We start from the raw sequence: 15,769 nt of genomic DNA on the forward strand, positions 1-15,769 counted from the left end.
GATGCGATAGCCAGAGTGCTGTGTATCTGGCTAAGAATGCCATGTATCATTCACACACAAAGCATATAGATGTGCGATATCACTTCATTAGACATATTCTGGAAGATGGTCAAATCACATTGACCAAGATTGAAACACAAGATAACCTTGCAAATGATCTCACTAAAAGTCTAAGCAAAGCTCAGCATGAGCATTGCATTCGACTAGTGGGAGTTGGTTAGCTAGAGGTTTATATCGAACCTTTAAGTGGGAGGTTGTTGGGATAAAGGCCCGGTAACCTCCGTGTATAATACATGCACATTGTACATGAGAACGCACTCTTTACGTGCCCTAAGTATAAATACATTTTATTCTTTGTGTACCAACACATTGTTGGTACACTCATACGCTCACTTCTGCTCGACCTCGATCACTCTCTATTGTGCCCCCTCTTGGTCCAACACCTAGGATACCTACAAGAAATGATGGGATATGGACTATCATTTGCAAGTTTAGCAAACAAGTCCATTTCATTTCACTGAGGAAGAAAATAAAGACTGATCATATGGCATGATTATTTTTGCAGCACATCTTTAAGTATCATGGTATGCCAGAGTCGATCGCTAATGATCGAGACCCTTGAGAGACTAGTTTACTTTGGAAGGGATTGTTTGAGAACATGGATACCACACTAAAATTTTCATCATCCTTCCATTCGTAGAAAAATAGCCAATCTGAGAAAGTAAATTCCACAATGTTAGATCTTTTGAGGTGCTATGTCTCAAACAACAAGACACAATGGAAGCAGTATTTGCCCTTAGTTGAGTTTACTTACAACAACACAGCGCATAGTTCCACTAGCAAAGCTCCATTTGAGGTGGTTGAGGGTAGCAAGAAGGTACCACCTATCTTGAAGACTAAAGATAAAATCTTTGAGACTGATCATTATATGGAAAACTTGGATGCAACATATGCAAAGATAAAGAATATACTTCAAAGATCACAAGATAAGCGAAAAAAGGCAATTGATCGCCATAGACATGGTAAAGTTTCAGAATTATTCACCAATGGATGCAAAATTGATGGAAGATGATGACTTAGCAGACCATCCTCAGTTGTTGCAGCTTTACCTAGATGCCTTTCAATTAGAGCGGGCTTCAATTCGGACTCAATCAAGGTCAACAAACCAGGAATCTAGAGAATTACTTGATGCTTAAGGGGGAGGTAGCACTTTCACTCCTCTAACTACAAACAACTCTCATATGTGTAGTGGATCTTAGATGTATTCAGTATGCATCCGAGGTACTATGCTAACAGTATGTCTACCATGGGGTCACTACTCAATGTACTAGTCACTGTGAGATGTATACAAATAAGTATGGTTGTTACCGCAGCTCTAAGACTATTATTTTGCATTAGTTTGGGAGTAGTTGGACCTAAGCTTTTGCCTTAGTTTTTAGATCAATTTTTTATCAATTTCAACTAAGTTTTTAATCAATTTTAGAGTTGTCTATCGTCACTTTTGAGATCATTTTGCATCGATTGCAAAACAATTTTTACAATCAATTTGTGATCAATTTGAGGTCACATTTGCAACAATTTGTGATCAGTCCTCAAATCAGCAAGTAATCAGTTTATAATCAGATTATACTCAATTTTCAATGGTTTACAATTAGTTCTATGGACAACAGCATGCTAGTAAATACCATTGACAGTTTCAGTGAAACCAGTCTTCCTCCTCGGATAGGGTGGCAAATAACCTAACTAAGCACTAATTACAGTAAGCATAAAATTCACATAAATTAAAAATGCACACTTTACCATTTTAATCTTGGACATTGGACACCTTATTAGTCCCAAAATTAGCGCCCCTTTTAGTATCTCTTTAACTTTTATTGCAATGGATGAAGTACAACTAATATCCTTTGACCTCCACCGCTAATCCAAGTGTCTCTCGCTATCAAAACTAACCGCTAAGCCTCCAAACCAATTTACCCCTTGGTTTGCTCAAGGATTGCCTTCACCCTACTTCTTGAATGACAAATTCAGCCACAAATCTGATATTGATTGGCTAGCCTCTTGAATCTCCTTGAAATTTCTCAATTTCAGCTGCTAGAATTCAAGTCCTAGGCCCTCAATCCTGAGCATGCATCATGAGGCAGCTATCAAAACCCTAATTTCTACTGTAAATTAGGGTTTACAAAAGAGATTAACTGAAATCTCTTCCTCTAATGGCTCAAACTACTAGAAAATGCTAAGATAACTTGAGAAATGTCTAGGGGATGAGAGAGAATATTGTAGAGAAAACTTTCAAAGTTTTATCGTGAGAAACACTAAAAAACTGCTACCGCCCTACTCAAACACTCATGAAAGCTGTTACCTACAACTTAGGACCACCAGAAGATTGTTGCTCCATCCTATATGCTATCATCTGCACCAAAAGGACCCTGGCCTATTAGTCACATGCACCTAGAGGGCTCCAAACAGTTATCACATGGTATAGGACTGAACCCCGGTGGCTACAAATCACATCAGCAGCCTCTTTAACTCTCTAACAGCCTCCTTATTGTTAAAATACTGAGAATGCATGCTATCGAGGATCACTGATGAGCAAAGACAATCATAATGAGGTAGAAGCATTGACAAGGAAGAACAACTAATATTATCCAAGCATAATGCAAGTACAACTGATTGATAATGACTGATTGAATGAGTGTGGGGATGAGTGTCTTTTATAGGCTTACAATAGGTGGTATTGGTAGGTGGAGATAGGTGAAAAGAGACCATGGTATTCAACAACCGTGGTTTTAATAAACTCTACATACATGACCTAGTCTAAGGCTTTATTTGCAGTTTGTTTCTTTGCCTTGTTTGTCCAATACAAAGAGGCTATGGTGGATGTGATTGCACATTTCTCAACACCCTTCTCAATCACATTTCTCAACACCCGTAAAAGACACTGAGTATACAGAGGCTGTCGTGAGTAGAACCTTGCTAAGTGTAGACATGAAAGAAACAAAAACAACCATACAAAGCTAGAGGTTGTTACAAGGCCTCACTAAGTGTGTAGAGGCTGTAGTGTACAGAGGCTACATGAGGAGTTTAGAAGCTTATGGTGGGAACATAAGGCAAATCCACATATTGAACTTTAAAACAGTCTATCATCAAAAAATGAGCTACAAAAGAGAGACTAGTGAGTCTTATCCTTTTGATCTTGGATTTCTTCTTCTTCTTCTTCTTCAATGTTGTCTTCATCTTCTTTGACTGTAGCAAGATATGCTCTTTGAGACTTTTTCTTCGCATAGCACAATTTCTCAATACACGGCTGGGAAAAGCAAGGGAAAGCACAGCAGCTGGACACCCTTTTCGAGCAGGTAACACCTGCTGAACCACAACCTTGGGCAGGTAACAATTGTCAAACTTCATTCTGGGCATGCAATGGCTCCTGTTCATCACTTTGGACAGGCAACTACTCATAGTTGTTAGGTACGAAAAGTATGATACGGTACGGTACGGTACGATAAAGTACAGTACTAAATGGTAACTTAAGCTTTTATAAGGTACTATTTTATAAGGTACGATACGATATTAGTACCAAAAAAAAAAATAACTTTATTATTTTGAACTATAGATGTTTAAAGTGTAAATAGCAATGCTATTGAAGTATATAAGATGAATGCTTGAGGGTAACAAGCCAAAACCTCTATGACATATGCCGCATGCGCAACATGCGCTACAACTTACAAGTACATACATAGGAGTAGATACATCATACATGAATGATCATACAAATAAGAGGCATGTATGCTTGAGAGAGAAGGTTGAGAGAGGGAGAGGCAAGAGAGAGAGAGAGAGAGAGAGAGAGAGAGAGAGAGATGAAATGACATGAGATGCTTTATTAACGTCTACAAAGGCCAAAATGACCTATGAGACCAACAGTTACCAAACAAACCACGAAAGGTTTTGGTAAAAGATTTATGAATTTGGTTATGGTTTTGTTTGGCATTGCTAAGGCTAAAGTAGCTACCGATGGTACATTCACTAATTCGTGTACTCTCAGAAGGTACATTAGGCCAAGCTATCCTCTGGCCTAGTTTTATTAGCAATGTGTACTAATACTTTGGGTTAGGTGGTGCAAAATGAGCCGTGAACAAAGGTAAAATCAATAGGATTAAGCTACTTGATGATTCTCAAATGGTGTTGAATTTATTTATTGATGACACTAACATATTGTGAAAAATGATGGGACATCAATTAGAAAAGTTTGGAACTGCTTGAATACCTTATGTATGGCCTTTGGCTCTAGGATAAATCATAACAAAACATGTATGAGGAGTCTAATCAAGCTTCCATCCCCTTTCTTTGTTGATCGATCAAGGCTACAAAATCACCACCACCAACAACAACAACCACGCCACCCAAAGAAAAAGCTTGTTTTTTTGTACGAATTCGTACGGTACGATACGGTACGAACCGTATAGTACGAACCACTTCGTACTACGTACGAGTGCAACTATACAGCTACTGCTGGTCACTATTCATGGGTAGAAAAACTTGAATTTCCTCTCCTACTGTTTCTCTCTCTTTCCCACACCTATTTGGAACCTCAGCACTGAGCAATAACTGTTGCTAATAGGATTTTATTGATCCTAGGTCTGCAATCAGCAAGAATCAGGGGCTATACGGCTGCCTTGGGATGCTTACATGTATATTCTAGTCAACCATAAATACTTTTTGCTGTAATTCAACTTATTGACAATAGATTCGAATATATTTGGTGGTCTACAACAGGGGTAATGTCATGAGGACATGTATTTTTGAAACCTCACTTAACATGTGGATTAATTTTTAATCACATGATTAAGTAAATGTTGCACATGTGAGGTGCAACTAGGGTTAAAGTAAATTTACAAGCCCAGGATCCAAAGAAATCACAGGATGTCAAAGGCAAAAGTTTCTATAAGTTATGCCGCACAAGTACTTAGTAGTATCTGGTGCCAGTTGTTGGCCTAGGTCATCCATTTGGCCATAAGTGTCAATTGGTGACACTAGAGAAGTGGCGTTTAATGGTACCTAACGCCAATCTGATGGTCAAAGATAGTGCAGAGACACTCGACAATGAAAGTTGCCTAGCCAATTTAATTATTGGCCAATCATATTATTTTTCATGGCACCGAAATAATTATTAGATTAATTTTCAGTATTTAAAGGCTGAAAATTAATCTTTAGTTATGAAAAATGTTGGAAAAACCATTTGGGAAGGCTACCACTTGTCAAAAATGCTCATGCAAGACTGAAAAACGTCTTTAGAGGCTCTAGAGAGGCATTTTTATAAATTCAGCTTGCAAGAGAGAAAGAAGAGAGGCTGCTGGTCTGATTTTGCAGCCATTGGAGGACCTTCTAAGGCTGCCAAGGGCAAGAGAAGACCAATCAATAGCACGAGACAGGATCTACAGATTGTTGAGACAGGGCAGCACCAGTAAATGACTGATTTTCTTCAGTTCTTTGCATCTACAAGCTGTTGTAGCAGGGCAGCAGCTGCATTTGACTGATTTTCAATCATTCTTCGCGACAAAACTTTGAATTTTCTCTCTCTACAGCTTTCCCTCTCATCTCCCAACCATTTCACAGCTTTGCTCCGAAGATCTTAGCATTTGGACCCTTGGAGACTAAGAAATTTCAAATTTCTCTGCTGTAAATCCTAATCTGCAGAAATTAGGGTTTAGCAATGGCCTTGAGAAGCGTGTCAAAAATTGGAAGCTCAAAAACTTGGATTCAACAAGACTGAAGCCGTTTTTAGCCTATTCAAGTGGAGGGACCAGCAAATAATTGAATTTGGGCCATTTTCCATCTCCATCAAAGCGGGTGAAGGCCAATTGATTACCCAAATCAAGGGGCAAATCGGATTAAAGACTTGCTGGTGATTCACCACAACAATGGCAGTTGGAATACCGAAAGGGATTGGGAGAATCCCATTGTAAATCAACTTTTTCTTCAATAAAGCTAAAGAAATACTGAAAGGGACACCAATTTTGGGGCCAATCAAGTATGCATTGTCCAAGATCAGTAGGTAAATTTGTATTCTCAGATTTGCACTAATTGTTTGCTGCTATAATTAAGTTGTAATCAAGGATTTACCACCCATCCACAAAAGGAAGGCTAGTTTCAGGTAAATTGCATGCAGCAGGACAAGACTCAATTTAGCTTTACCAAAGTCTCAAATCCAGGTTCAATTTGAGGATTAGAGCTGTTGGTTGCAGTAAACAGCAAATTGTTCTATACTTGTTAGGGATTGAGCCTCGATTTGTTGGAGAGTTTTTAGTTTATGGAACTTGGAAGTGTTTCAAGTTCTCAACCTTGTTTCCTATTCCAAGGCTGACAGCCTTTTCCCTGTTGTAACTTATCCACTTTTGGAATAAATCAAAAACAAATACCACAAGGGGCAACAAGGTTTGGGGCCACTTTGGTGTTAGTTTGTCTCTTCTCAAAAGAGCAATCTAGCCCAAAATTTGTAATGTGCTGAATTTATTTGTTTATGTCACATTTGCTTGCTATTATCATTTAAGAATCAAGAATTTATCGCCCTTTCTCGCAAAGAGGCTAGTTTCAATTGCCCTCACCCCATGAGTTCCCCCCAAATTGCCAATGAGAGTGGGCAATCTAGGACCACCTCTTTGTTTCTCAATGTCACGAGGACGTGAAATTTTGAGATGTTTTAATCTTGCCGATAGCATTTGATTAAGTTATTAATCAAATATTAACGCAATCAAATGTGCAAGGTTGTTTAACCACATGATGCACACGGCAGTTATTTCACAATAATAGGCCAAGGACCCTGAGGATGCAGCAGGTGTCAAAGGTAAAAGTTGTAATAAGTTATGTCTCATAGATACTAGGTGGTACTCGATGTCAAATTTGGGCCTAGACCAATTTATTGGCTACTAATGTCAGTGGTAACATTAGAGACTAGGCATTAGTTAATTAATTAACACCAGTCTAAGGGTTAATGACTACTCACTGATTCTTAGAGTATAAAAAAGCTTGGCAAATTTGATTATTGGCTAATGAGATTAGATTTTTTAGCACTAGAATCATTATTGAATTAATTTTTAAAATAATATAATGAAAATTATTTTAATAAATTAAATAATACTGAAAAATGAGATTAGAAGGTTACCACTCAACACTTGCCCGTGCAAGTGAAAAGAACGTTTATAAAGACTAGTGAAGTCTATTACAATCATTGCGAGAGAGAGAGAAGCATTTTCCAATAGTTTGAACTATTAGAGGAAGAGATTTCAATCAGCCTTTGCTATAAATCCTAATTTACAATAGAAATTAGGGTTTGCCACCACCTGGGGATACGTGCACAAAATTAAGAGCCTAAGACTTAAATTCCAATAGTTGAAATTGAGGAATTTCAAGGAGATTCGTGAGGCCAACTAAGAATATCAAATTTGGGGCCGAATTTATCTTTCAAGGAGACATAGAGTGAAGGCCGATCCCGAACCAAACCAAGGGGCATTTTGGATTGGAGGTTTACCAATTAGTTTTGACAATAAAAGGCACTTGGATTAGCAGCAGAGATCAGAGGATCTTAGTTGTACTCCATCCATTTGCAATAAAAGTTAAAGAAACACCACAAGGGACACGAGTTTTGGGGCCAACAGGTTGTCCATTGTCCAAGATTGTATGGTAAAGTGTAAATTTCAATTTTGTAAATTTGGTACTTGTAATTAATGCTTAATCTGGTTATTTACCACCCTATCCGAGGAGGAAGGTTGGTTTCACTCAACTTTTGTGCTCATTAAAGTAATTGGTTTCACTCAACTTTTGTGCTCATTAAAGTAAGTCATTATGGCCCTTCGGGCCTTCATTCTCTCAAAAGAATATGATATGAAATATAAGCTACAGCAATGTAAACTTGTCTTATTGGATAGATCTTACTAATGGTTAGTGCTTTAGTTGTGATAAGAAACTCAGAAATCTAAATTTCCAGTGTGCAGAATAAGAAACGTTTTGGTGGCATGAAGGAACGGCCTACACATCAAAACACTTTAGAAGTGGTGTGCAGCAGTGAATATCGAAGATACACATTGGCAGCCAGCACAGGGGAGACATTGCGCCAAGCTTGTCCATAAAGAAAATGGAATGCTTTTCTTGTTTTACTATTAGAATACAGGGTATCACTTTTGTGACCTCTTTTCCCTTCCTCCCCCCCCTTTTTTTGGTCTTTTTTACTTCTTTGGCTCAGAGGGTCAGAGTGGAAAGTGGTTGAGTGACACAAGCTTTTGATTTTATCCAATTTGCTAGATTTTAAGAGATAAATTTAGACTGTACCTTTTTTGGGGGGGAGGGGGGGGCCAGGAGGGGGGGTAGAAGAAAGGGCAGGGGTTCTTTAGAAGATGTCATTAAAAATGGATGGGGCCCTTTCACCGTGCAGTTTCATGGGACCCCTTTCACCATGCAGTTTCATGTTGAGCATACACTTTAGTTATTTAAGCTGTGAATAAACAGGCCAATGAAATAAGCAATTCACGCCCACTGCATATCGCACAGCCAAAAGCTAGACATCAGAATCCCATGTACTGGCCATGTACTACAGAAAACAATGTGTCAAATGTTTAGCATATCACACATCCAAAAGGCTAGGCAAGACATTCCCATATACTGAACTTTGGGCCACAGAAAGCCATCATGTAAAATTTCAGTGCATGAGAAACTTTCCACTGCATGATTATAACAAACTCAACACAAGAGGGCCTGATAGATTTCACCAAATGCATATCCAAAAATCAAGAAACATTGAGCAGTTGAGGCTGCAAGCAAGTACCTGTATTTTCTTAAGCCTCGCATTCTCCTCCTTCAGTTGAGTTACCTCCGCCTCTAATTCCATTGTATAAGCCTGAAAATCAGATCGTACAATCAAAACCAATCCATACCAGAGACCAACAATCCAAGACCACACTTTTATAAGTGCGCAAGACACCTGTCTCCTAGCCCTGGATCTGGCAGCTGACTCCCTATTCTTGATCATTCGCCTTTGTCGTCTTTCCAACGATTTCTCAACCACAATCTCATCTCCTCCTCGCTTTCGAGAATGCATAGTGTACTCTGAAATTGCAGGAGGCAAAGCTAGACTGTTGGTGGTCGCAAAACCATCTTGATTGCACGTCAAGATCAAGTCTGCTCCTCTTTTGGCCATAGCCTCTGCTGGTGGGAAAAATGTTTGGTGCTGTTGCTGCTGCTGAGGAGCAGCATAATTCAACCAATCTGCTTGGATGCCAGGAGGCTGCGTTATGGTTTGAGCATGAAGGCTGGGGATAGAATAAACAGAATATTCTCCCTTGGCATCAGTTTCCACGTCATCCTTTACTACACCTGTTCGCACCAGAAAATCCTCGAGAGTCATTTCACCTAGAGTTCCTTCTCTAATAGGCGGAGGATGTTGCTGCTGCTGATAGTCTTCTCGGTAATTAGCTTCGACTTTTGGCTGAATATCCCTCCAGAGTTCATCCACACATTTACCGCTTAGGGTTCTTAAAAGAGAGAGATTGTTCTGAGGCTGCAAGCTCACTTGCCGCGATAGACTTCCCAAAATCTGTGTGTTCGACATCGCTGCGGCCATAGCTTGGCCTTCTGTGGTCCAAACATTTGTCATGAACTCTTCCATATTCATGCTACCAAAGGTCTTCGCTGGTCCATTCGGAGGTTTCTGAAGCTCCTCTGGGACCGAGTACATTGAAGGCTGTCTTGAAAGGGGGGAGGCAGGGCTGGGGGGGTAGAATCCATCCCCAGGATTGCTGTCTCCTGCAATAGCAGGGGAAGGACGATGCATGGATTGGGATATGATCGAGCCCGATCTAAGGCAAAAATGAAAGAACAATAATCAAGCTGAAAAAACAATCAAACTAGAAGAGGGAAAAAAAAAAGAGAAAGAGACAAAACAATGGAGCAGAAGAAACGTTTCTAACCTCGTGGAGAGACATGCGTTCATCGAGAGGGCAGATGATGCGAGAGGTGGAACGCCATGGCCAGCGAGCTTCGAGTGGTGCCTGGGGGCGGGAGAGAGAGAGAGAGAGAGAGAGAGAGAGAATCACCAACCTAGCAGGCAACTGTATCAGCACTCTTAAACACTTGTGCCCGGCCACAAGACAAACAAAACAACTCGGAGTAGGTAATGTTGATCCGCGTCCGAGTTTCTTTGTTTGTGTTGGAACCCCCCCTCTCTCTCTCTCTCTCTCTCTCTCTCTCTCTCTCTCGCTCGTAAATTCTTCCCGTCGGCTCTCATTGCCAAAAGCAAACACCTGCTGACTGGCCACGTGTCGCGTCCGGAGCGCACTCCAACGCAACGAGCAAATAAAATTGCACAGAATTTTTGGAGTTGAAAAGCTCCAACTGGCCCATACGCATACGCGGGCAACTGAACGTGAAATTGCGAGCAACCCCTTGTGACATTTAGAGAGCCTTCCCACGGCAGGGGTTCTCACCTCGACATAGTGCCTCACTGCATCGCACCTCAGGCACTGCATTGCACCTCCCTACCACAGTGTGGGTTCAGGGTTTGTTTCCAACAACAAAGGGATGCCAATTCCTTTTCAAAATCTTTTGCCAAAACACAAAATTTTAAACAAAGGGTGCACTATTGCACGCAAGAGTACTACCCTTCTAGAATTTTGGATTTTTAAAGAGTGTTTGGAACAGTATGACTGTGATTGCTTGCTTACAGATGCTTGTTCTGTATCTCAAGTACGTTTTAATTACCACCAACACCGAGGGCCATGAGCCAAGTGGTGGAATAAGCTAAGCATAATATCGATCCATCATCTTGGGCACTTGTGCGCGTAGAGGTGCTTTGTAAATGCCATAAACAACTCAAGATAGGGATGGCTCTTCATGATCCACATTCCTTGATTTTGGATGGAAGACCTTAAATTTTACATGAGAAAAAATGTGTTTTTAAATGACATGTGGAAGAGCTTAAATTATCTAGTAAAACATTCACTAGATCCTTGTTGCATAGATGTCACCTTTACTCAAAATGTTCTTCCAACACAACAAATGGATAGTTGCTATTTGCACCTACAGGTCATTTCAAGAAAGTTCGATTTGAATCATTGAAAAAGTTGTTTAAGGATTTTGATATCTTATAAATACTAGCTTCATATTGTTGGCATTCTTGCAAAGCTCACTTGTTTCCCTTTGCTCACAAAAACCAAAAAAAAAAAAAAAAGATGTGCATAAAGGGTGCACTTCACATGTTGTGATGTGATCTTTTGAAACTAATGACACAAATTCTTTCATATTGAGTATAGGATTCATGTGAGTCGAACAATTCATTCATTTTAGTAACATCTTCAAATAAATCATACTTTAGTGTGACACTTTATTGGCCCCTTGATGTTATTTAAGCATTGCACATTATGGGTTATTATAAAGCTAGCTGTGCTTAGTAGCTTCATATATTTTGGGTAGCACAAATTCTTCCTTTTACTAGCAAGACATGAAGCTCTCTCTCTCTCTCTCTCTCTCTCTCTCTCTCTCTCTCTCTCTCTCTCTCTCTCTCTCTCTCTCTCTCTCTCTCTCTCTCTCTCTCTCTCTCTCTCTCTCTCTCTCTCTCTCTCTCTCTCTCTCTCTCTCTCTCTCTCTCTCTCTCTCTCTCTCTCTCTCTCTCTCTCTCTCTCTCATTCGTGTGGTGACTATATATAAATGCTTGAAGAATGAGTAGAAGCCTATCGTTAAAAAATATCAATTTAAAAACTATCACGATTTGAAGATAGGTTCCACACTTATTGTGAGCATATGCCATATGGGCTTTATGTGCCTTTGAGCATATGTGGAGTGATTTATACCCATGAGAAAAAAAAAAGAATTTCTACATGATCTCTACATGTCTCCCTTACCTCAAATCCATAAACTTCCACAGTGTGTCTATGAACATGTGCTTATGTATGGCCTTTCATAGGAAGAAGTGTAGTTACATTCAGGGCAAGTATTTGCATTCCCTCTATGCCTACATATATCCATGCTACATTATGCTTTCACAAAATAGAATGTTGATGGTTCTTATTTGTGCATGTGTGTGTGTTTGCATTTGTGGTTGTTGTACATGATTACATGTGCAAGTGTGTATCTATACCTCTTCATATTTGTAATAGATAGTGTAGTTTGAAATCAATCAAATATCATATGCTCCTAGTCCCTTTGTTACAAGTCATACCTTTAAATTTCCATCAAATAATACAACTCATAATCGATCAAATATATTGTGACGTCTAAATTGTAGGCTTCTCTTATGACATAGTGTCCTTACAATTGAGATTTCAAGGAGCTATTGCATATTATACTGCATTAAGGGTTTTTCATGCTAACTTATCGACAGAGTTGTTGCATGTTATATTGTAGTAAAAGCTTTTGACCTCCACTACCAAAAATGTTTTTCATGAAGAGTGTTCAAGGGCCTTACACAAGCCAATATGGTAAATGTCCTTAATAGAATCAATGGGGTTTTTTTTTCTTGGGACCAAGGGGGGATAATTAGGGGGGAATTACGAAATATGATTGCTAAGCGTATTTTGAAAAGGGAAGAGAATAACCATAGCGCACAAGAAACAAAGTGCTCTCTCTCTCTCCCTCTCTCTCCCTCTCTCTCCCTCTCTCTCCCTCTCTCTCTCTCTCTCTCTCTCTCTCTCTCTCTCTCTCTCTCTCTCTCTCTCTCTCTCTCTCTCTCTCTCTCTCTCTCTCTCTCTCTCTCTCTCTCTCTCTCTCTCTCTCTCTCTCTCTCTCTCTCTCTCTGTGTTTGTGTCACTACATGTCACCCAAAGGGAAGAGAGAGGTCCTCGAGCTTTCCAAGATTTCAACCATCATGTGTAGAAAATTTTTGAACCAAGAAGAAGCATAATTATTGCATTGACCTTGAGAAGATAGGCCAAGATTGGAATGACAAAGATTACAATGGTATCTAGTTCATTCATTTCACATGTACCACAACTAGTTTTGTTGTTTTGTATCTATATGTCCTCGCTCGTTTACTCAATAATAACTTGTAGTATTGTTTTCTTATTTGGCTCTCCTTAGTTGTCTTGTCTCCAAAAGGCTAGTTGAAAGTACAACCTCGATCAATTTGATCTACATTGTTTTTTGTGTGAAGCACATTTGCTATAGTAATTCCTCCTCTTCTAGCAGGGCTACTCAAAGTGGCATAAGGGAACAATCAACATGCATAAATAGGCATTGGATCATGTATACAAGAGAGGCAACTTCAAGGTCCAATTCTTTTTTTATCACCTCTAGTGAAGCATTATCAAGGAATTATTCTCAATATCATAAACTCAATCCTATCACCCATTCATTTTGTTTAAGCAATCTAAGAGCATAAACACTCCAGTCACCTCTTTAAAGGAGGAGGAGGGGTCGATTTTGACATTATCTCTCTAGATGCAAAACTCCTTCCTCTTAGCTTTTCATGATATATGGCCTTTTGATCGATCAAAGTAATGACACATGCAATTAGTGCTCTAGCCCCCTATTACTAGTCCCCCCCACTACTAGCTTTTGTTGAGGTTGGCCTTTTTTGTGTTATGACTAATAGTAACAAGGTGAATACACAACTAGCATGAACTTCTCCCTTTCTGGAGCTTTTATGATGGCATGAGGAAAGCTTGCTTATTGTATCCTTAACTTGCATTTCTGCTTGTTTTCTTATAGCATGTCGATCATAAGCTATGCAAGCATAAATAATAATATTTATGGTTCCACTTTGCATGCACAAGAGAGAGAGAGAGAGAGAGAGAGAGAGAGAGAGAGAGAGAGAGAGAGAGAGAGAGACTCCAAAACCTAGAAATGATCTAGTGATGTCTTGCCTACCATAAATAGAGTGATAACCCAGAGGTATGGTTGTCCATAACAACACAAAACTTGGAAATGATATAGCGATGTCGTGCCTACCATTGATATAGTAATAACTAAGAGGTATCATTGCCCATAATGACCTTATCCACAAACTTTGAATACCCACTCCTTTATGGTAGACCTTGATGGGGTAGAGAAGGTAGGGGAAAATATAATGAAGATGCTTTACATTACACCACTTTCTATTTAGGTGTATTCCTCTAGCACAATTGCCGCAATGATGGAGAGCAAAGAGAAGAGAGGAGCTTATTGCTTGATGATAGGGCTCCAGGGTGAAAGAGTCCACAATCTTGTTGATGGAGTCAATAAGTAGGTCTTCTTTCTTGATTTCTAGATAAATGAGGTTTGTTCTTTGTGTTCTTTTGCTACATTCCCTCATAGCAGCCTCAAACATGGACTTTGCATCCACCTTACCTTGAATGATGATTTTCTACTCATTCATATCAAGCTTAGTAAGGGTCTCACAAAACAACTTTGAAAGCTTGATGTCCACCTCTGTCTCCTTCAGCTTTGTCCCACACATTCAATTACCAAATGTGTTTAGCTCTCTCTCTCTCTCTCTCTCTCTCTCTCTCTCTCTCTCTCTCTCTCTCTCTCTCTCTCTCTCTCTCTCTCTCTCTCTCTCTCTCTCTCTCTCTCTCTCTCTCTCTCTCTCTCTCTCTCTCTCTCTCTCTCTCTCTCTCTCTCTCTCCTCCCCTTGATCACCTTCATTGCCTATTTTGGAACCACACCTTCACCTACCATGGTCTCAATTTAGTATACTTCACTAAAGCATTCTACTACTCTTGTTACACACACAACATATGCATCAAGTGAGATGCACATGCATATAGAGAGATACAATAGAGAGAGAGAGGGAGGGGTGGAAGATAGAGAATCTCAAACATGCATGTGATGCTACCTTTCCCCCCTTCCTTTATTTGATTCAATGTGCCATGCTCCTTGAAGCTCCTCTAGTAAAGTTGATTGCTCCTTCAACAATTGTTAATCCCAATGTAAATAAAGCAAAAAGAAAATTAAAAAAGATGTAGAGCAAAGCAAAAAAAGGTGGCTCGACTGAAGAAATAGGATGAAAAAAGGCCAAAAGTGCAAGGACAACCTTAAAAGCATGGGTGAAGGCATAATGCAAATAGGAAGGAAAGAGAAAAAGAGGACCTAGGCTAAAATAACTGGGCATGTAAAAAAGGGACGGGTGCCCAAAGGGGATTAGGGTTATGTATAAAAAGGCAAAAAGTGAATGAAGAAGCTCATTCTTGTGTTGCCAAAACCAGCTCTTCTTCTTCTTCTTCTTGCTTGCTTGCTTGCTTGAGCTTGTGCTTGAGAGAGGGAGTGAGTGTGTGAGGGTGAGGGACCGTGGTGGAGAAGCTCTCCATCTTCTCCTCTCTTCTTCTTCTCTTCTCTCGTCTCGTGTGCGACAACGGAGCATGGAGCTTGGAGCTTGAAGATCTAGCTTTCTTGAGCTTGCACCTTGGATCGTGGAGCTACCGGAGTGCTTGAAGGAGGAGGCAACTTGATTGAGCATGGAGGTAAGCTCACCACACTTGTAGATGTGAGAGCATGTACGATTACGTGAGAGGTAACCATTGCACTCGGCTTGAAATGCTTGAAGCAATGAGCATTCCATGGGTCTTGGTGGTCGAGTGAGAATCTCCAACATTTTGATTTTGTTGATGGGACCAACTAATTCAAGCTTTGAGTGCTTTTGTGCTCTGAATCGAGCATTGAAGTATGGTTTGCCCCAAACTAATGCTTGAGATAGATAGGAACCAAGGGAGTTGAAGAGGTATTCAATCTCCTTTGCAAGTAAGCTTTTTTGGTTTTTTGGATTTAGGTAAGTAGGTTGGATTAGTGTAACCAGTTGCTTATTATTTGAAAACAT

The 15,769-nt window shown here is 39.9% G+C and overlaps 1 protein-coding gene across 1 annotated transcript in view; it reads right to left on the reverse strand.

Annotated features, from left to right (window-relative positions):
* Nucleotides 1-10,205, reverse strand: part of LOC148013578 (ABSCISIC ACID-INSENSITIVE 5-like protein 2) — a 41,868-nt gene extending 31,663 nt beyond the window's left edge. The window contains exons 1-3 of the mRNA XM_087667784.1: nucleotides 9,954-10,205; nucleotides 8,969-9,842; nucleotides 8,813-8,884 (exon numbers count right to left, since the gene is read on the reverse strand). Of these exons, the coding sequence (XP_087523910.1) occupies nucleotides 8,813-8,884; nucleotides 8,969-9,842; nucleotides 9,954-9,976 (969 nt within the window). The 5' untranslated portion in view covers nucleotides 9,977-10,205. The remainder of the gene's footprint in view (nucleotides 1-8,812; nucleotides 8,885-8,968; nucleotides 9,843-9,953) is intronic.
* Nucleotides 10,206-15,769: the final 5,564 nt, after the last annotated feature.

This window comes from Lygodium microphyllum, chromosome 26, assembly GCF_053477565.2.
Source record: "Lygodium microphyllum isolate KBCC chromosome 26, Lygodium_microphyllum_v1.1.10, whole genome shotgun sequence".
Lineage (NCBI taxonomy): Eukaryota > Viridiplantae > Streptophyta > Polypodiopsida > Schizaeales > Lygodiaceae > Lygodium > Lygodium microphyllum.